At 38.8% G+C, this 21,135-nt stretch overlaps 1 protein-coding gene across 8 annotated transcripts in view; it reads right to left on the bottom strand.

Moving 5' to 3' along the window:
* Nucleotides 1-21,135, bottom strand: part of DNM3 (dynamin 3) — a 545,518-nt gene that overhangs the window by 328,833 nt on the left and 195,550 nt on the right. For all 8 annotated transcript variants that reach the window (XM_041753175.1, XM_041753153.1, XM_041753160.1 and 5 more), the window contains exons 7-10: nucleotides 20,754-20,896; nucleotides 17,584-17,719; nucleotides 14,996-15,063; nucleotides 11,612-11,750 (exon numbers count right to left, since the gene is read on the bottom strand). In XM_041753175.1, the coding sequence (XP_041609109.1) occupies nucleotides 11,612-11,750; nucleotides 14,996-15,063; nucleotides 17,584-17,719; nucleotides 20,754-20,896 (486 nt within the window). The remainder of the gene's footprint in view (nucleotides 1-11,611; nucleotides 11,751-14,995; nucleotides 15,064-17,583; nucleotides 17,720-20,753; nucleotides 20,897-21,135) is intronic.

Genomic DNA, 21,135 nt, shown 5'->3' with positions numbered 1-21,135 from the left:
GCACAGAGACTTGGCTGCCTTGATTACCCCCAAAATCAGCCCAGTGCCTCTCCATGAGATCACCAAACCATTGCCTCGTTACTGAGACACGTAGCTAAATTCTGAGATGTATGCTCATTTGAGAGCTTATTTCATGAATAACTGTAGGATACAAATGGAGCTTCCACTCAAGTTTTGGAAGCATTCTCCAGGAAAAGTTCTATCATCCCAGAAGTCCATTCATACTCTGAGAATAGTGTAAGTAATTTTTTGTGAGGCCTGTAAATCATTTTCAGTATAGAAGAGATAGCTGATCAAAACAAATCATTCTTTTTGATTAGGGCAAACCTGAGTGGTATATCTGACCCAAATCACTATCCTGCCCTGAGCTACCAGAGCAATTGTTTTTCCTCTGCACTCAGGGCATCCCAAGCTAACAGTGCACCCATGATTTCTGATAATAGCCACACAAGTACAGAGTCGTACTCTTGCAGAAAAGTGACTGCCCAAGTAATAGTGGTCTACTAAGCAGGAGACGCATGCCTTCAACAGCGTTTAGAAAATAGATGATAGCAGAAAGTTATTTTTACAACACTGAAGAGTGGCACTATAAATATTTATTCAGAAACAAAGTACTTGACAGCTGAAGGACCCCAGGCTAGTGTGCAGCTATCATTAAGTTAGAGAAAGGCCAAAGTGGCAAGAGGATCCCAAGAATCAGAATCATCCAAGAACCTTCCCATCTCCTGGCCTTGGCAGAGGGTTGATGTTCTGTATGTGTGTGTATCTCCTGACCTTTCCAAGCTTACTGCCCAAGGGCTTAGTTTCTCCAAGAAAGGAGCCCACCACAGGCAAAACTTAGTTAGTACCTACAATTGAGACAACTGGAAAGTAAACGAGCCTAAATTCTAACTGGAACAAAAGGAAAAAGAACACACTGGAACAACCGCCCTCATGGAGGCAAAGGAGGAGAAATACTGAAGGGGACACTAGCAGTGCAGGATGTAGGCACTGCTGAAAGGCAGTTATGCAGCTGCTACAGTTTCTATCTAGCTGGTTGATCTGGAAAGACTGTAGACGTTTAAGAATCAAAATGTTAGCTTGAATTGCTGGCTCTCAAATGTAACACTTCAGACCCCATTCTTCTCATAATATATATGAGGAAGGTAAATGCCCCACTCACATTCTGAATAATCTCTGATCAGGCTTCCTGCCACTCATTTCATTAGCTTAGTCAATGGGAATTCCTGCTCAGTTTGGAGAACCCTTTTTTTTGTTGCTGTTGTTTGCTTGTTGTTTTTTTTTTTTTAAATACTTGACTCTGATCACTCAGTTCAATTCCTCACCTCTCTTCCTTGTCATTATTTAATGCACAGTTTCCTCAACCATTTTTAACCATTAGAGTTTGCAATCTCTTTTGTTCTTAACACTGAGTTGAAAGGCTACAGTTGTAAGAATATATTTACTTTGTCAAAATAATCAAAGTTGTAATCATGTATGCCAAAATAATATTGATTTAGAAGACATCATCTTTAGACATTTATTCCCCTATTAACTATTTAAATATTCTAGAAATTGATTTATACAGAATCAAGGAATTAAGACTTTGCTATTGGTTATATTAATTCTATATTCCTAAATTCATTTCAAGGCAGTCACTCATTGGGCAACTGCCATAAGCCAGCTTGATGCTCAGTTTTTGTCAAACTACCTGATATTAAAAACCAGTCTTAGTGGCAGGTTGATTTTACAGATACTGTCATACTAGAGAGAAATATTTTATAAAAATCAAGGGAAAACACACAAAAAAGTGGCTAAACCTACTCTGAGCAGGTCTCAGAAGATTTGATGCTTAAATCATAACAGTGAAGCTTCCAGACAGAGCTGAGCATCGATCAAATGACAAATTACTTCTAAACAGTTTCTTGTTAGGGCACCTGGGTGGCTCAGTGGTTGAGCATCTGCCTTTGGCTCAGGTTGCGATCCCAGAGTCCTGGGATTGAGTCTTGCATTAGGCTCCCCGTGGGGAGCCTACTTCTTCCTCTGCCTATGTCTCTGCCTCTCTGTGTCTCTGATGAATAAACACATTTTTTTAAAAAAATAAATAAAATATACAGTTTATTGTTAAAATCACACTGAATACTCTTAAGGAATATTCAATGTAGAAAGAATGCAATATATATGATGTTAGAAAGCAAAACTTTAAATATATAATTCTGAGAGAAGTTTTTTTTATTTTTATTTTTTGAGAGAAGATTTTAATCATGGTCTGAGGGAAAGAGTATTAGGTATTTTTTTTAAATACAAAACATGTATTAACAAAATCCAATATTTTAAGTGTTATTTAGGGTAGTGTTTAATTCTATTGGTGGCACCTCAATATAAAAATTTACTTTCGCATGATCCCCATAAAAAAAAAAAATTACTTTCAAGCATAGGTCACATTTTTCCCTAGCGGAAAAATATCACTTGAATGGTCTTTCTATCCAATAAAACAAAAATTATACACTTATAAAAGTTACTAATCATTGATTAATCAGACCAAGAGAGCCATGCTATTACGTCTCTCTTGGAACAAACACAAGATGAGGAAAGATTTCCACACCTTCAAGACTAACTAGTTCACTGCCTTAAGCAAAGAGTCAGGTTATTAGGTACCATCTGTTCATAGTTCCATACTAAACATAAATCAAAAAAATAAACCAAAGATCAGAACAAAATTTTTTTATGCCCATGACTTGAGTTGATTGGTTTGGCTAACCTAAAGGTATGGGCTCTGTTTTGATCCAAAAGCCATAAACTTTCCAATGTTGGCCACTCACTACAAACTGAGCAGCAATAATGATTTTGCTGCCCATTAAAACATAAAATAATTTTATTCCATTTATGTGAATTAAAACCTGCCCCCAAATCCCTAGCATTTGTGTATAGCATAACGCTGGATTCATTCAGGAAATAAGAAAATACCTATTATTATTATGAAATAATAACACATATATTATTAAAAAGGAAAAATAGAAGGATTTACATTTACAAAGGTGACCAAGGATAAGAAATGATTCAGTATAAAGAGGTCAAGAAGTTGCAATTTCTAGCAATTGTGAATGGGAAAATTTTTTTATCAAGTGTTCTCTTATTTTAGGAGTAGCATATAGGAAGTCTCACAAGACCTAACTGAAGCTGGTGGAAGGGGAAGAGAACCAGGTTCCATTGAGGGGGCCTTGGGTAAAATGGTCAGAGAGATAGAAAAATGTTCACCCTCCTTCTCCAAGTGGGCAAATCCCACATCTCTACACCTCAAATATTTTCTACAAATAGTAAAGTATATGATGGAAGAACATGTATGGGATGTTGGTATATTCTCACCATAACACTTCTAAGCAGAGAAATGGGGACTCTAGGATTAGTTGGCAAATGCCAAGGAATAAAAATAAAAGTATAACATTGGGTGAAATAAAGCTGAAAGGTGTTCAGAAAAGACAGCCTCATTAAGTAATTCAGAGCACACTAAAACAGGAGGCCAGGGATGGGGTTGACACTGTCTCAAAACACATGAAGATAATAATCAGATTTTCGTTTTCTTTCTTTTCAAGTTTACCTCTGGTAGGCATATTAATGAGCAGTTTAAAAAGAAAAATCAAAACAGAAAGTAAGGGGAAAAGCAGAGGCCAGGGAAAATTACAAATTAAGAATTAATTATAAAGATCACAAATTCTTTAGTGAATTATGAGATGAAAAAACAAAAATCCTGGAATATTATCCAGCCATTAAAAAAAGAAATTCCATAATTTGTGACAACATGGAAGGACCCTGAGAGTAGGGGCTAAGTGATATATGTCAGACAGAGAAAGACAAATCTGCATGATTGCACTTACAGAATCTTGTAGTATCTAAGAACCAATAACAACAATTGAGCTTAGACATTGAGAACAGATTGGTGATTGACAGGGGCCTAGGCAGGCAAAATGGGTGAAGGGTGTCAAAAGGCACAAACTTACAGTTACAAAATAATAAGTCCTGGGGACGTAATGTATGTACAGCACGGTGACCATTGAAAGTTGCTAAGAGTAGATCTTTACAATTCTCATCACAAGAAAACATTCTTGTAACTATGTTTGGGGATGAATGCTATCTAGACCAGTTATGGTGATCATTTCACAGTATATACAAATACTGAAACATTATGTGGTCACCTGGAACTAATATGTTATATATGAATTATAGCTCAATAAAAAAAAAAGCAGGGGCTGGGCTTAAAAACAAGTAACAATAACAAAAAGATGAAATTCCTATCTTTTAAAAGCCAAGCACCAGGCATGAATCCCCATAATATCCAATGAAAGGTTCAAACTTTAATAAGCCTGATTTGAAACCTGAGTTATATGAGGCATCTATTATATGCAAAACACAATAGTTTGTTGACTAGCCAGCTAGCCATTAGAGGAGGTGAAATGTGAGTCTTTTTGTAGAGTAGAAACCACAGCAGATCTATCCAGACATAAAAGAAAGCCCTATTAGAGCATGATGCTTTGCAGCTATTCTCTACAGACTTTCATGGAAGGTAATCAAGTGGCTACTTTAGTCAAATGGATAATAACCCATCACATCTATGAGATATGATCCATTTATTCTTTCAAGTATCCATTCAATAATTATTATTTAAAACCTGGCTATTTCAGGGTTGTGAATACAGTGTTGAACAAACCAAGTCCCTATTTCCATGCAGCTTATATTCTTCAAGTCCCTTTATTGTCCAACAAAAAAAACAAAAGACATACCTATTATAATTCATGTGGTCATATGTGCCATGAAGAAAAACAAAGTTTGATAAGTAGATGAAGAGTGATGCATGTGTGTGTGTGTGTGTTTGAAGGGAGGCATGTATAAATTTAGATAGAAAAGTCAGAGAAACACTTTGATTAGGTGGCATTTGAGGAAAGACTTAAAAAGAAGCAAGGGTTTGATCCACATAAATATTTCTAACAATGAGAATGAGAAGTATAAAGGCCCCACCATCATAAATCCCTGACCTGTTGAAGAAACCAGGAGACCAGTGTAGCTGCAATGGACCAAGGAAAGGGAGAGTGGGAGGAGTTTAGGAGATGAAAAGGGGTAAGATTACTGGAACCTTGAAAGCCATGCTAAGGACTTTAGATTCACTTGATCAGTATGGGTATCATTGAAAGATATTGACTCACCTAAGTTAGCCACAAAATTCAGCACTCTATTTCTTCTAATAGCACTCTTTAATGAAAAAAATTTTCTTGTCTTTCTTACAGCCAACTAAGGCATCTTTTCTATTTCCTTGCAAAGCTTTTTTTTTTTCTTTCTGAGCAGAGTAAAAAATTTTTTAAAAAATCAATTAATTGGTATGATGGCAATCCAAGAATGTGGTTTCCCAAGAGGCCAATAAATGGCACAGTTGCTAAACTGTGGTTAAAAACACAAGATGTTCCTCTCAGCGCTTCCTGAAAGAACCTCAGGACCCTTCAATGGTACACCGGAGAATTAGGGTTAAAGCAAAGCAGCTGAGAGCTGATGCCCACCAGAAAAATTCTGAAATTTCCATGTCCTTGGAGTGAAGCCAAACAACTCAGAAAGCTCTAATGTTCTTGCCTTGTCCTCTAGTGCTCCAGAGACAACAGTGAGAAAATATCCAAGAAGATTGCATTCCCCCAGGTTAGAAGTCTAGCTTTGTGTTTTGTTACTTGAACAAACATAAATCCCATGTTTTTCATTGATGTTTATTTATGTGGCTTAAGGGGAAAAAATTAAATATTTTACACATAAGACATTCAACATGAGAAATACTGTAAATGAAAGTACTGTTTTAAGACTCTAAGTGCATACACATATATTCACAATACAGCTAGAGTAACTATGCCTTTCAGATTGCCTGGGGTAGTCCACTCTACTCCTACTATTCCACTGAATGTATGAATAGCTCCCCCTTTCAATCTCAAAAGGGTCCTACATTGGACAATAAATTACATAATCACGTTATATATGGCTCATGTTCAAAAGTAATAAAGTCCTGGTATAATCAACTTTAACTAAGGCTATTTTGCTTTGCAAAAGATTTTAATTAGGGCAGTTTTAAAGTAAAAGAAATTGAAGGTAGACATAATGAGGGCAAAAGTCAAGAACATCAAAATGAGAAAGAAGGAAAAGAAAACCTGCTCAAATTTGATTATTTTAAAAGAAATGACTAAAATATTCTTTTAAAACCAAGTACAGATTTATTTAGTGTCAGGGGAACTTAGAATATCTAAATTGTTAATAAGTATTTATAGAATTCCTCTGCTGGGGGGTTAGTCATTATGTTAGATGCCAAAAACAAGAAGATAAAAGACACAGTTTTGCATTTTTTAAAGAAGCTTATAATCAACAAGAGGAGACGTTCACTTAAATAAATTACAAACAAACCACAATGTAACATCATAAATGCCATGATAGGAGTAAACATAGGGTGCCAACTAAAGCACTGTAAAGGGAGTAAGGGCAGAGATCAGAAGAGGACTCACAGAGGCCCTGCAGGAAGATTTCTTAGGACAGTGATGAGAATTGAGTTGGACCAAAAAAATGAAAGGGGATGGCAGATGAAGGCAAGAGGCAAAGGAGACATTCTAAACAAAGAGAATCACATGTGTGAATGGGAAAGGCATGAAAATTCCCTGAGGGTGGTGCAAATCACTTGTAATGGCTGGAGCAAGCACAAAGCACCAATAGACATAGCTCAAGAAGTATATTCAGGGATCACATTTTAAACTAAAAGCAACTGTAAACGATTTATACTTTATTTGCAAGATTGGAGGAGCCATTGCATAATTTTGAGGGAACAGGCAAAATAGTCTGTATTTTGGAAAGGCCTCTTTGACAGCAGTGGGGAGCATGAATTTGATGGTGGCCAGACAAAAAGTAGAAAGACAGAAAGTAGAAAGACCAGTTAGGATGCCACTGGAATAGTTTAGTGTAAAAAAAAAAAAATGTTCAGGGCTATAAGTCAGAAGAGAATAATGGCAGCAGACTGTAGAGTAGACTGTTTTAGTAAAGAGGCTGAAGCTGGAGCTATCGATTTGGGAATCACCAATATAAGCCATGGGAGATATGACCTGGCAGAGAAAAAGGATAGAAAAAGAAGAAAACCTGGAGTAAGCTCTGTGTGACTCTGGCGTTCAGAAATAGGAAAAGTAGATAATCTCTTAAAGGAGACAGAGGAGGGATCATGAGAAGGATGGAAGAGAAGCCATGAGAGATGGGTATCAGCTTCAAAAAGAGAGTAGCCAGGCAGCCCTGGTGGCTCAGCGGTTTAGCGCTGCCTTCTGCCCATGGTGTGATCCTGGAGACCGGGGATCGAGTCCCACGTCAGGCTCCCTGCATGGAGCCTGCTTCTCCCTCTGCCTGTATCTCTGTCCCTCTCTCTTTCTCTGTGTCTCATGAATAAATGAATAGAATCTTTTTTAAAAAGAGAGAGAGAGAGAGAGAGAGAGAGAGGCCTACAGCATCAGGGATGAGTGTGTGTTACATCTGGCGATCAGGTCTCTGGTTGACCTTCACCAAAATTACTCAATGGAGTGGTGGTGTGCAAGTCACATTTCAGAGAGTTATGGGTTAACTGGAGATAAGAAAATAAAGATAGCAAATACGAACTACTTTTTTCCCAAGAAGGCTGCACATGAAGAAAAGGAGAATAAAGTAGTGGATAGGTTTTTGTTATTGTTGGTACCACTTTTAAGTTAGATTATTTTTTAATGTGATAGAGAAAGTGATGATTTAAGAAATAGAAAAATCAAAAGATAAGTTCCTTAAGAGGGTGAGAGTACAGAGAGGAGCCCAACCCTAGCCAGGGAGACCACCTCAACAGAGACAGAGGAAAGGAGGGACAGGGTTGGGAATACCAGGAAGTTTGGGAAAATCATGTTCCCACTTCTGGTCCCTATCTTCTCTATGAAATCATTACTGAAAATAAGAATGAAATTGATGAGCAGAGAGTGGTTATAAGGAGAGCAAAGGAGAGAGAAAACTGGAAGGGTAGGAGCTTGTGACAGAATGTTAGGTAGAAGGAAGAACTGTTGCTCACTTGCTCTTCCACAGCACCTTGCACATCTCACTCATAGTAGGAACTTTCATCAACACTCTGCCCTCCTGGGGAAGCCCTATGGAAGAAACTTCTATTATTTTCTTCAGCTCACACACACAGAGAAAGACATGTTGATTGGTAAGACAGTGAGAACCGGACATGCACCAATCCTCAGCTCTCTCTTGGGCAGGGTGGGTACCCTAAGTCACTACTCACATGTGGCTCTCCGACTTTTACTAGATTATATTCCCGCAGATGTAAGGCAAGCCCAAATACTCTGTCTCTCTTATGGGTGCACATCTAACTCTTTCCACCACTGTGACCTTTAAGGTTTACTGAAGGAACAGGAAGTAACAGGAGGCTACCACTTCAGCAGCAAGTTCCAGACACATTTTCCAATCTAGATTTATCAGCAGCAAAGTGGGTACTAAATTTCAATCCTCCTCTAAGCTTTTCTACTAATTTTCTCACTAACTTAAAACCTAAAGAACTTAGGAGGGGTGACCAGCATTCTGAAAACCTTAGGCTTACAGTTTGAAAGTGCTGAAGGCTCTCCTGGTAAATCATTTGTCAATGAAGATAAGGACCAGAAGAGGTAATGGAAGTATCAGGCTAGTGTGGAATGAATCGAAAGCCACTGGAGTCAGAGATCTTGGAGAACAATAGTTCCTGGGTGTTGGATATGATTTCTACACAGTCTCTACTGAAGTCATACAAGTTGAAAGTGAATTTACAATGAAGAGGAAAAATGTAAATGAGGTTCTAAATATCTTGATGAATGCAAGGGAGTGACTAAGATGCGATGGTGACAGTGAAAAGAAGGGAAGAGCAGAGCTGGTACCATTGGGGCCTTTACTGAAGACTTTTACAGGAAGTTGAAAGCACAATGTTTGGAAGCCACAGAGTAAGTAGGCAGATGCCAAGCCTGAAGCAGGCCCTTAGATTCCTTGGGTGTAAGCCAATAAATATTCTTCAGGGAAGAGAGTTGAAGGGTAAGCAGTAATCTCAGGGAAAAGGCGAGGTTTTATTTAAGACAAACTATACAATGTTTTGAGAAGACAGGACAAATACACAACAACCACTGATCCAGAGAGCATAATGGAAAGAGAGATTCAAAGAGTGAAGAGCAAAAGAATAGAAGCCAAAAAGTGTCCACGAACAAGTTGTCTCTTCCCATGTCATCAGGACTGACTGTTGGTTTTCCTGCAAGTTGGATACAATGGGAAATGACAAAAAAAAAAAAAAATGACTCATACATACCATAAACACTCTATATAACTTAAAACATAAATATACACACATGTGCCAATCTTCTGATGTGAGGCCAAGGGCCTGTTCTCTGCATATGGGTCTGCTGATTGGAGTTATGCGTCTTCTGTCTTACATAAACCACATCCTTCATCTATGATTTCCAGTTTGGCTCTCTTTAAAGCATAGGGAGAACCTGAAGACACTTGTGAAACAATCTGAATGCAGAGCTCATCTAGGTTTTTATAACTCTCCCCCATCTTCTTTAAGCATTATCCTGCCTACACCTCATGAACAGCAAAGCTTTTTTATCAAGTCTTTCCAAAGCCATGTTTATAGAAACAAAACTCAAAGTCTTTTCTGTGTTTGATCAGTTCATTTACTCTTCATTTCAACTACATGATTAAAATAAGAAATATGACTGGCTAAACAAACTTGAACACAAGCACAACACAATGGGCCCTTGAGAAAAAGCCAGCTTTCCTGGTGGGAATGGGAGCACATGGGCAATCTAAAGGAAAGCTTGTGGCTGAAAACATCCAGGTACTGAGAGTGGCAATCCTGTGGTTAACAGAGAATGCAACATCAGTTAATTCAGCATCACCTACAAGGAGGCCAATTAGGAGATCTTTAACCACACAGGTGGCAAGAGCAACTGCATGTTGAAGTCAGGCAAGGACAAAAGGAATGTGAAGTATTATCAGTGGGGTTTGAGTTTTTGAATGGACACCTGGTGTAAAGATTGGGTTTTTTCCCCTCTCCATGTGCATCCTCTTCCCTTTCCTCAGTCCCTTAGATCTTAATGGCTTTTCTCTCATTTCCAAGGGAGAACACTAGTACGTTAAGGAACAAGGTAGAAGAATAATTAGAGGTCGAGAAAAAAAGTCTGAAGCTCCAGAGCCACTCTGGGCCCCAAGCAATTCCCTTATCTCCTTTTCTTTTAGCATTGGCATCTTGGGATTTAGCCAGCTCTCCTCTTTCACTACTTACAACTTTCTTCATCTGAATTTTTCAACCAGGTAACTGGAAACCAAATTCATATTCATCTTCGTTTTCTGTCTCTCCTTTTTTCCCACTGGTTGTTCAGGGAGGTTATTCATAGCCATACAGAAAGGGAAGGGTAACAAAACCTACAAAACCAGAACTATCTACACTTCCAAGAAATCAGTACCAGTGTTAATTGCCATGGGGCCAGGCCTGCCCTACCTTAAACATCATCACCAACTTCCTTCCCACATGTTCTAACACAAGGTACCCCTTTCATGCCCCCACAGAATGGACAGAATCCAGCACAGTTCCTCCACGACCCTCCCATGAGGAGGAAGTCTCTCCCCCTCCTACTCTACATCATAGATTCAATAAATATCACACAGTAGAGAGTACTGGATGCTAATAAAATGGCCATTTGTAGATCAGCCATCATTTCCTGAGTACTTGGTATGATTAATCAATGTGTTAAGTGTTCCCATGGCTTTGATGCATCATCTTGTTTAATTCTCACGGAAGTAGGATTGTTGTTATTATCATCCTCTGTGAAAGAAATTTATAAGACTCTAAGGGATTAAGTATAATACTCAAGATCACACAGAAAGTAAGTAGCAGAGCCAGGATTTGAATCTGGGTAATTGGACCTCAGAGCCTGGGGTCTTAAGTACTATACCACACTGCTGCTTCCCAGAATCCAGGTTCAAATGGGATTCATTTAAAACTTAGAAGAATTTTTTTTTTTACTGATATATGCAATGTCAATGATTCCCTTCCTCTGACAATTATCCCCATCCACACACCATAAGAAAAATTAGTTTATGGAATTCACCAAATTGTTCTAAGGTGATATTTACCTGTTTAAGACAACAAGGAAAACAATTAACTGACTAAAATATACTCTTTCTGGTTTAAACAACCCTGTTTGGCATGGGTGATAGAAGACAAATCTCTGCCCATCTACCATGAAAGCAGTTCCCACTCAATACTTTTCACAATCCTTCCCCTTGGGCAAATACACTACCTTTTACAACAAAGTCAGGGCAATACACTACCTTTTTTTTTTTTTTTTTTTTGCAGTAACATTCCCCTTTAATAGCCTGGTGGGACCTCCAGTGGTGGAGGGGTAGGGTGCCCGAGCCCCAGCCACCCAGTCCCCTTGGCCACCCACCCCAGAGCCCAGAGTGGGGGGCTGGACAGCACCCAGCTGGGGGCTAGACAAGCCAATTCATTTCCCATTGCTGAGAGTTATATAGCACTGTAGGAAAGATGGGTAAACTAGAAAGTTAACTTTTGGAAAGTTAAATAATTCAAACTTACTTTTTTGGTACACTTCTTAACAGTGTTGATTAATTCTTGTATTACCAGATCTACACTCTTCAAGGAAGGCCCTTTCAGCTTTACAATTTGCTTTTTGACTATTGCTTCAAATGCCATGTCTGGAGTAAACAACCCTGTCCTGAATATAAGAAAGAAAGCAGTATATTAGATTTTTTAAATTAAGTAATATCCAATAGTTTTTTGAAAAACGTTTTAATTGACATGCCACCTAAAGTAACCATGTAATACCCAAGTTTAAAAGTTACATAATGATTTATTCTATCAACAGTTATCATTTGTAATAATATCTTCAAAACTACTATCCCATAATAAATTTCATTCTCTAGATGATTAGTGTCACCTAAAAACAGTTCCCAAAATGTTTTCATGGACTGGAATAATATGACCAGTAACTGACATTTACCTGTAGTTTGTTTCATCTCACTGTTTCACTGCAATAAAAAGCAATGCTACAATAAAAATGCTGTCCTAAATTTACATTTCTCTGTCAAAGTATTCCAATAGCAACCCCCTCTCGTCCTTCATAGAGCAGAAGATAATCCTCATTTTGTCAACACTGAAATAGTAGCATTCCTGACTATGCAATCTATCCTCTCCAGGAGAGCTGTATTATAGCGACCTCAGGGGATCCCAATCTGAGGTTCTGGGGTGCTACAGGAAAAGGAAGACAGTTAACTAGCTTGGGACCCAGGATGCCTAAATGGTGAATTTACAAAAAAAAAAAAAAAAAATGAGAATCAAAATAGCAAGTATCCTTTCACTTGGCTGTAATTATTTCAAATTGGTGTCATAACAATGGTTTTCTCCGGCTGCAAAAGTACGTAGCAAAGCAGGTGAGTGTGGTGTGTAATAAAAGGTGAAAAATGATTACATCTAAACAAAAGGACAAAGGAGAAAAGCTACCATAAGAGAAACTCTGAACCCCGAGTATCATCACGCCTAAAGCCCTACAGGCTCCAAGTGCTTGTGCTGGATCCTCCCCATTCCCAGGCCCTCCTGCCTTTGATTAACTTCTCCTTCACCACTCAATTCAGTGATGCTTCTTTTGGGAAATTCCTTTCACCCTTCCCTTACAGCAGCTTTATTCTGGTACCTCTAATCATTTACTTTATCACCTTACGCTCACCTCCTTTTCTAACTGTAGTGATCCTACTATATTATAATTTGAAATTTCTCCACCTTGGATACAGAATAAAATCCACACTGTTTGGTCTAACATTAAAATTTTCCCTGTCTGACCCTAACCTTCCATTCCAGCTATTTGCCTCCTCCCTTTCACGCACCCTATGTTTCAGCCAAACCCAATCCTTGGCCTTTCCACAAACATACTCATACTAACATTTTCTGTCTTTGCCTCCATCCGTAAGATTCACTTCACCCTCCCCACACTTTCAGCCCGTCCAAGTCCCACCTGTGCTTCAAAGCCCAGATCAAAAACAACCACTTCCTACAGCTTGCCTTCTCCAATCCTGCCACTGACAAGGTCTTCCTTCTCCAAACCCCAACATCCTATTTTGCATTGCAGTGGTCTGAACACACATAGTCCCATTACTACCCTGGTGGAAAGGTCATTATTGCATTTGTCTTTGCCCCACAAGGACTGTCTTTCTCCCGTGCTCATCACTGGCACACAGTGCTTACAGAACACAGAAGGGCCATTAGGTCTGCAGTGGACAAAGATGGCTTCTGATATTTTGATACCTAGCAACCAGTCAGAAACCAAATTTTTCAAATTAAGTGTATTTAAAAGCCTAAATCATCATGCCATCCATTAGTATATCTTATTCTCAGGACACTGTGCACTTCTTATCATCTTACAGGCAAATTAATTCCAGAATAATAAATAACAACCCACCTATTCTTTTGCAATGCATGTAATTCCAAAATCTTCAAAACTGAACTACTGAGCTTTTGCAGCTACATTCAACAAAAATGTATCTGATAAGGAGTTATAAAAGCCAAGTAAAAGTACTGCATTTTACACTTAACAGCAAAGTAAGTGAATATAAGAACAGTTTGGGACCCCCAAAAATGTGATTTGGTTTCACTGCACTGATCAGATTGACATGCTCAAATACTAGCCCTGCCCAGCTCAAGAGCAAGACACAGCTTCTATACCTAATGTATTCCAGATTTGAGGAAGACAGAATAGAATTAATAGAGAACTTGGAAATCCTGTTGACAATAAGAGAAAAATACTGGATTTAGTTATAGAATCTTTTCTCCCTTTTACTTTGTGACTGTGTATTTACCTATCCTTTTTGCAGCTTGCAGAGCAGGTTGTCTGAATGTTAAAATGACAGGAAATTCAAATGTCATAAGTCCTTTCACTTGTACACTCACTGTCAAGCTTTGCCCTCTCAGGTTCTGTCCCCAAAATGGTCTCAACTTAGCCCTGTGGCAGAAGCCGAGAGACAATGGCCAACAGACAGGGCGACATCTCCTTCCTATGAGATCATCTATGAAGTAAGCAACCTAAGTTCAATATCTTAAAATCAGGACATTTAAATATACTCCATTAAATTTGGCAGATGAACTCAAGAAATGTGTGTGCTAAATTCATTTTTTTTCTTATGACAGTGCTTTAAAGAAAGTGAGAATAATCCCATTTGATACAAGGGGAATCCCCCACAAACTTCCACACAAGATACAAACTCCCCTCACAGTCTCGTGTCCCACTGCCCTCCCATTCAGTGAAAATGCATGACTCCCTGCTCCACGAATCCCTGCTGTACTTTACCTCTTCTGTGCCTTTGCTCACACTACTCTGTCCACTGTAAGCCCTCTCTTTTATTCTCCTGCCTCAATAATCTCCAGCCTCCCATGTTTCACATGTGTGCATGCATACACACACACACACACACACACACACACATATGTGTAAACCCACAGCACACCATTGCCTGTCGAAATCATTCTTTTTCTCTATCCAGGCAGGTTCAACTCAAAAGCCACCACCTTCATTAATCTTACCCAATCTTACCCCACAACTCCAGCAGAAATTTATCTGTCCTGCCTCTGTGTTAAGTCATGATCACTTATGAGTAGGTCAGGCCTCCCTCCCTAAAATGCAAGGCTCTGGAGAACAAGGTCTTGCTCACCAGTATATCCCTAACTGTACAGAGCACAGTGCTGTGGATGCAGGAAGTGTTCCTGCTTTTTTTAAATTGTAAAGTCTTTTCTTTTGTGAGTGTGACAATACAGGAAATCACCATTAAACTCAAACTAGAGTCTCCTATTTCCTACTTCCATCTCTGTACTCCCCTGCTCAGATGACAAAAAGGCTACTTCACTAGCCATTTATAATTATTAATTTTCTTTTAGTAGCTTGAACAGAAGACGAGGAAAATGTAAATCACTTGCCTGATACCATGTATGTTTTTGATTGCATAGCTTATTTCTCTTCGTAATTCTTTCTCATTGAACTCCATCTGCAGATGCAAAATGAGCCACAGTTATGACACTTAATTCCTTTGAATAATAATATTGTTGAATATTTAAAAATGAGAATAACTTGACTTAGTTATTAATAAATGGATACTCATGTGTCTCCTAACCTAAACCCAGATGGCCAAAACATCTGTTTATATAAAGTTCAAGGCAACATAGAACATTGGGGATTTCTGGGAATTTTAGCATAGTGGATTTTAACTCTGTTATAGATAGGAGCGCTATGCATAAAGAATGCCTTCTGGACATAAATCTGGCCATTCATTTGAAATATACAATTCTTCATTCTTCTGCTGAATGTAGTAAATGTATTTATTCACAGACAAACGCATAAATAAGAGTGTCACCTGACATGCACCAGTGGTCCAGCTGGGCTGAGATTAACAATGGCTGTCTTTTCTCCCTGGCCATTTTAACCACCTGCATTCAAGGCCTCTTTACAAGAGGAAATTAATAATATTTTACCAATCCAAGGCAGGATAGATGACTGCATAAAAATCTCCCAGAAATTCTAGGTACTTTAAATATATTTGGAATTGGGATCAAAGTGTCATGGAGCTTAGACCTAAAAGGGATATCAAGAGCACATTTGGTTCAGCCCTTGACTTCTAAGATTTTGTCTCCCCACTCTCATTGTCTATCCATTTTTCCCCTCACACTTTATACCATCAAACGATGAACTGCTTTAGTTTCCTACCACACCCCGCAGTCCACAGCTCAGCTTTCACCATTCCTCCTTTTCTATCTGTAACAACCCCAGGCCCCAACCCCCTCCTGCTTGCCTAGCTGTTCATCCTTGCAAACTCAGCTCAGAAGCCAGGCTCCCTCATGCACTCAGTATGGGATTCAGGTCTGTAGGCTCAAGGTTACCCCTTAGCACATTTTAATGAAACAATCTATTTACCAATTTACCTCCCACATCAAGACATTAGCACCCTCCTCTGTATGTGAAGCAAGTAACAGAGTCCCTAGTACTACTTAGCCCTCTTGGGCAAGCCAAACTAAACTTGGCGAAAATAAAACTCTCTCAGTTCATACCTCTACACAAACTCAGCTTTTGCTCAGTTTCCCCATCTATGATTTGCCATTGTTCAAGCCTAAACCTCAGGAGTCACCTTGAATCTTCTTTCTTGCATCCCCCATACCAGTCCAAGCACTACTGACCCTACCCTCAAAATCACAAATCCAATCACTTTCTCCATCCTCTCTTCTAGAGCATTTTTACTAGGAAGCTAAAGAAGATTAAGTTTCAGGGCTTCTTGCATAAGCACCTTCCAAGACCCTGTGCCTAACTCTATGTTTATAATTTTGTATTCTTTCCCTTCAAGGGCTCCCCCCAAATTGTATAAACTTTAGGCACCACAGAAAGTTGATTCACTCCTAGGAGCTCTGACCCTACTGTTTAACTCACCAAACTTTTCTCCCTGAATCAACTCTCTTGCCCCTTTACAACTGAGCCTGCAAAGTGTTCTTTTAAAATTATCCACCAAATCAGGTCATACCTTTTCTTAAAACTCTCCCTTAACTTCTCATTATTAAACATAAACACCTCACTGCAACCTGGAAGGCCTGGCATAAACTGGAAACTTCCTTCCTCTGAATTCACAGCATACCCTTCTCCCCTCCATCAGCTCTATACTGGCCCCATCTATTCTCTACCCACTGTTTCTGTACCCATTGGACAGATGCTTGCTTTAGGGCCTCATCCTCAGCTGTGCCTTGAATGATCATCTTCCCAAGATCCTTACAGCTGATTTCTTCATGACATTCTGGTCATGCTTTCAATGTCCTCTACTCAGAAGGACCTCACCTAAAACATCCTATCAAAAGTGGCTCACTCAGAGCATCTGGGTGGGCACAGTTGGTTAAGCGTCTGACTCTTGGTTTCAGCTCAGGTCATGATCTCAGGGTCCTGGGATCAATCCCCACATCAGGCTCTGTGCTCAGCGTGGAGCCTGCTTGAGATTCTCTTTCCTTCTCCCTCTACCCCTCCTGCTCCTGCCTGTCTCTCTCTCCTTCTGTGCCTAAAGTAAACAAATAAATATTTTTAAAAAGTGGCTCACTCAACTCCGCCTCCCTCGTTCTCCCTAACATTGTGTTACATAACAACACTTGATGTTTTTTTACTTTGTCTATTGTAAAATTTCCTCTCTTTTCCCACCAGACAGTGCCTCTGTCTTGCTCACTGGCACCTAGAATTTTGGCACAGAATAGGTGCTCAAGAAACATTATTAAATTAGTCAGACAACAAATAAACTTCATAATAACTCAATTAGTATTTGTTGAAATAACTTGAAATGTTGTTAGATCCTATTAAATAAATAAAATCAGGACCATCAGGAAGAAAATATTTCTCTCCTAAATTTCATCACTTGAGTATGGGGATTTTTGTTCAAGGATTTTAGTCCTATACCACTCACATAAACATTTTATGAACAGTTATGTAGAACAGAACATGTAAATGAAAAAGTGAAAGGGAAGAAATAATACTTGGTACAAACCTTTACTATCTCAAAAGGAAAGCGTTCGTGGAAAATACGATTGATTTTAGCCCCTCCTGAGAGCTCCAGCGTATCTACTTGATCCCCTGACCCTTCAATTCTCTTCTCAAAATCCACAGCAAATTGCTGAACCATCCTTTAATTGTGAAAGAGAAAAAAACTCAAGTTAAAGTTATAAGGCTTTGCATTTCTCATTTTAATTCACTGTGGTGAGCCTTTAGAATCCTTTCCTAGTGTTCTTAGTGGCACCTACTGGCAGAATTAACACTGTACTCTATTCAGCACTCAAAAATGTAGTTATATGACATACATGTTATTAAGATTTATTTTAGGCATTTAATTAAAATATGTATCTTAAATATCTGTGTCATTAGATGCATTCTGCCCATTTAGTCGAAAACATAAAGTGGCATTTAAAAAGACTGAAATTAAGAATTAAACAATAAAACTTTATATAGAATAGTCAAAATGTACCTCGGTTCCTATGACATTGCACTCACTTTGTGTTCTAAATGCTTCAGATGAGCCTCTTCATTCTCTGTGAGCTCTGTTCCCCGCCCCAACATCACAGACCTCCCTCTGCCAGAACAATGCTAACTGGTGACCTCCACCCTCCTCCACAACTACCTCTAGCCTTGTTTTTCAATGATTCCCCACAATTTGATAATAAAATTAAAATTCCTTAACCCATTATGCAAGATTCTCCATGGTCTGGCCCTGGATGCTCCATCTCTCACTACTCGCCCACATTCACCTTCTAAGCCAACCATAAAAATTGTATTTGCAGTTCCCTATGTGTACCATGCTTTGTGCTTCTACACTTGTTTTCCTTTCTGCTCAGAACATCATTTTCTCTGCTCCTTGCTTCCCTGCCTGGCTAATTTTTATCTGTCCTTCAAGAATCAGTTCAAGCATTAGTTTTTCCAGGAAACCTTCCACGGTCCTATCCACTACCATTTCTCATCGCCGTCAGGTAAAGGGACTCTCTTCCTCCTCTCCTGTACTTATTTTCAACACAACACTTAGTAGGGTCCCTCACCCTTGTTCACCTGCCAGTCTCTCCTAAAAGCAAGAACCATGAATTTTATTTATCTCCCCCTGCCCAATATTCAAGAGGTACTCAATAACTTCAGTGAAGGAATGAATTACCTTAAGGTGGTTGGTAAAAACAAAGAAAAATATTACAGGGAGAAAACAGCAACCTACTTACATCTTCGATTGCTAGTGTAGAAACTCTAATTTTGGCATGAGGGTAATACTTTCAAATTCAACAGGAAAAAGTCAAACCATTGAAGACTTATCTTTTATTCTCTTTCATCAAAACCACGGATGAATTAAAACTGCAAGTCACATAGGCCAGAAAATTCAGAATACAATTGGACCACGTAACTATGTTTATGCAAATGCCAATATTAATCTAATTTTTAACCACCTGAGAAGGTATACACATGAGGAAGCACTGAAATGCTGGGAAATTTTAGGAAATTAAACCTCTAGCCACTGCTTTCCTTCCAGCCTACACTCCAGCCCATTGGCCCACTACAACAAGCTATAAACAATTTCACACTATTCTCTTGTCCTCGTCTTCCACCTGACAAACTCCTCCCATACATTAGGTTCTCATTAAAGTACCTTTTCCTCTGTGAACTCACAACCTTCCTCACCTGTAATTGCTTCCTCATTTGTCCTCCCTTAACATTTTATACTTACCAGAAACATAGCATTTATCAGATTTTAACATAGTTGCTTATATGTCTGTTTCCCTTGCTCTATTGTAGCCTCTCCTTGATAGCAAAAGTCTTATCTGTTGTTGAATCTCCAGTAGATAGCACAGAGCCAGACACCAAGTCAAACACAAAGAGATGATAGGAAGGCAAGAAGAGAGGCAGGCAGAAAAGGGGAAAGGAAAGAAAAAGGAAAGGGAGGTAAGGAGAGAGGAAAGAGCTAATCAGCCCCCTACAAGGGAAGAATCCAGATGTGGAAAATTCTGTAATCTGAGTCCAATGGAATCACAGAGGCAAGCCTAGTATTTGTAAGAAGAGTAGTTTCAGTTGGATGTTAAGATGATGACCTAGAGCCTAAACAGAAATAGCTTTCTTTTCTCTGTAACTTGAAGAGTTTTTATAGTAGCTTAACCAAAGCCAAGAATAAAAAGAAAAGATAAACAAGGAAAAGAGTTGAATCCAAGAAAAAATTATTTCCACTGTATGATTCTATAATGTTTTTAAATGAGGAAACATAAAATGTTACATTAAATTTTTACTTAAATAATTTGAGCATTTAGAAATATCTCCACAAAGAAAGGGATCTTCTCATGCATTTTCAGCACCAAATTAAGGGCATCTTGATTGCAAGGTTACACAGTAAGAAGAAGCATCATCTTGGAAAATGGACTTGGGATGTCCTGGGCAAGGGGTCTTCTGGTTGAGAGGAAACTGATGCAAGTTGCAGCATAGGGATAAGAGGACAGATGAGACTGGGAGGGGCCAGAAAACAGAACAAAGATAAAAGACATAAGGAGATGGTGATTCTCTAACAACTCTGCTGTCCTACCCAAGGCCTCTCAGGGATACCTAGTAACCCAAGGATAAGATGGGAAGACCATGAAGGTGTAAAAAGATACTTGGCAGGTTTCACATCTATGTTTTAAAAGAGCTACGTGAAAGTCATTACTAAAAAAAGGTGAAAGAAATTTAAATGGGCCTTGTCACCCACATTTTAATTATTAAAGCCTTGGTTCTCATTCCATTGAAAAACATTCACAGATAAATCACATGAAATGACTAACATAAGAAGATAATAAGTGTGAGTGACATCAGTAGAAACAATTGTATAATACAGATGACATTTTTGACAGGAGCTTTGTCCACTTCTAAAGACTATGGGTAAAAACCCTACTGAGTTATCACTATTGGTTTTACTCATTTACAGAATCCAATTATAAAAGCACAGGGAAATTGTGCATGGGGATGGACAACTGGTTCAATTTATAGTAACAGAATAAGATCACATAAAGACTCAAGGCTCATTGTATAACATACACTGAGTCTCTACACTTTATTTGCTTCTTCTGTTAAACCTCAAAAATATCATGACAAAGAGACCAAGGCAAAAGCAAACCGAAGAAATTAGTTTCAAATGCCGAACGAGGGAAGGGAAAGGTGACTCACTGCAGCAATGCTTTGGTCTTCCTGGTGGGGTCTTCTGGCTTGAAGTTTTTGTAGCCTTCTACTTCATGTTCTATGGAGAGCAACTGCCCCTGTAGTTTGTTTCGGAAGTTTGGCAGGGTATCTCGAATGTGGTTGGTAAGTTGCTAAATAAACCAAAACAAAATCATATAGATATAACAAATTAAAATCAACTCGTGAAACAAAAATTGACCTTCACTGTTTTCCTAATCATTTAAAACTTAGAAATCATATACATATATACCTTTGAGACTATGTAGGTAATAATGAGAAGGAGCTCCAACTCTCTCCTGACCTTAAGGAGATGCTCCAAATTCCTTCAGTTGGAGTCACTTGCCTGGTCTACATCTTTATGCCTGGCTGG

Source organism: Vulpes lagopus, chromosome 1 (genome assembly GCF_018345385.1).
Source record: "Vulpes lagopus strain Blue_001 chromosome 1, ASM1834538v1, whole genome shotgun sequence".
Lineage (NCBI taxonomy): Eukaryota > Metazoa > Chordata > Mammalia > Carnivora > Canidae > Vulpes > Vulpes lagopus.
Note: the sequence above shows the minus strand (reverse complement) of the source record. Positions and strands in the feature narration are given on the sequence as shown.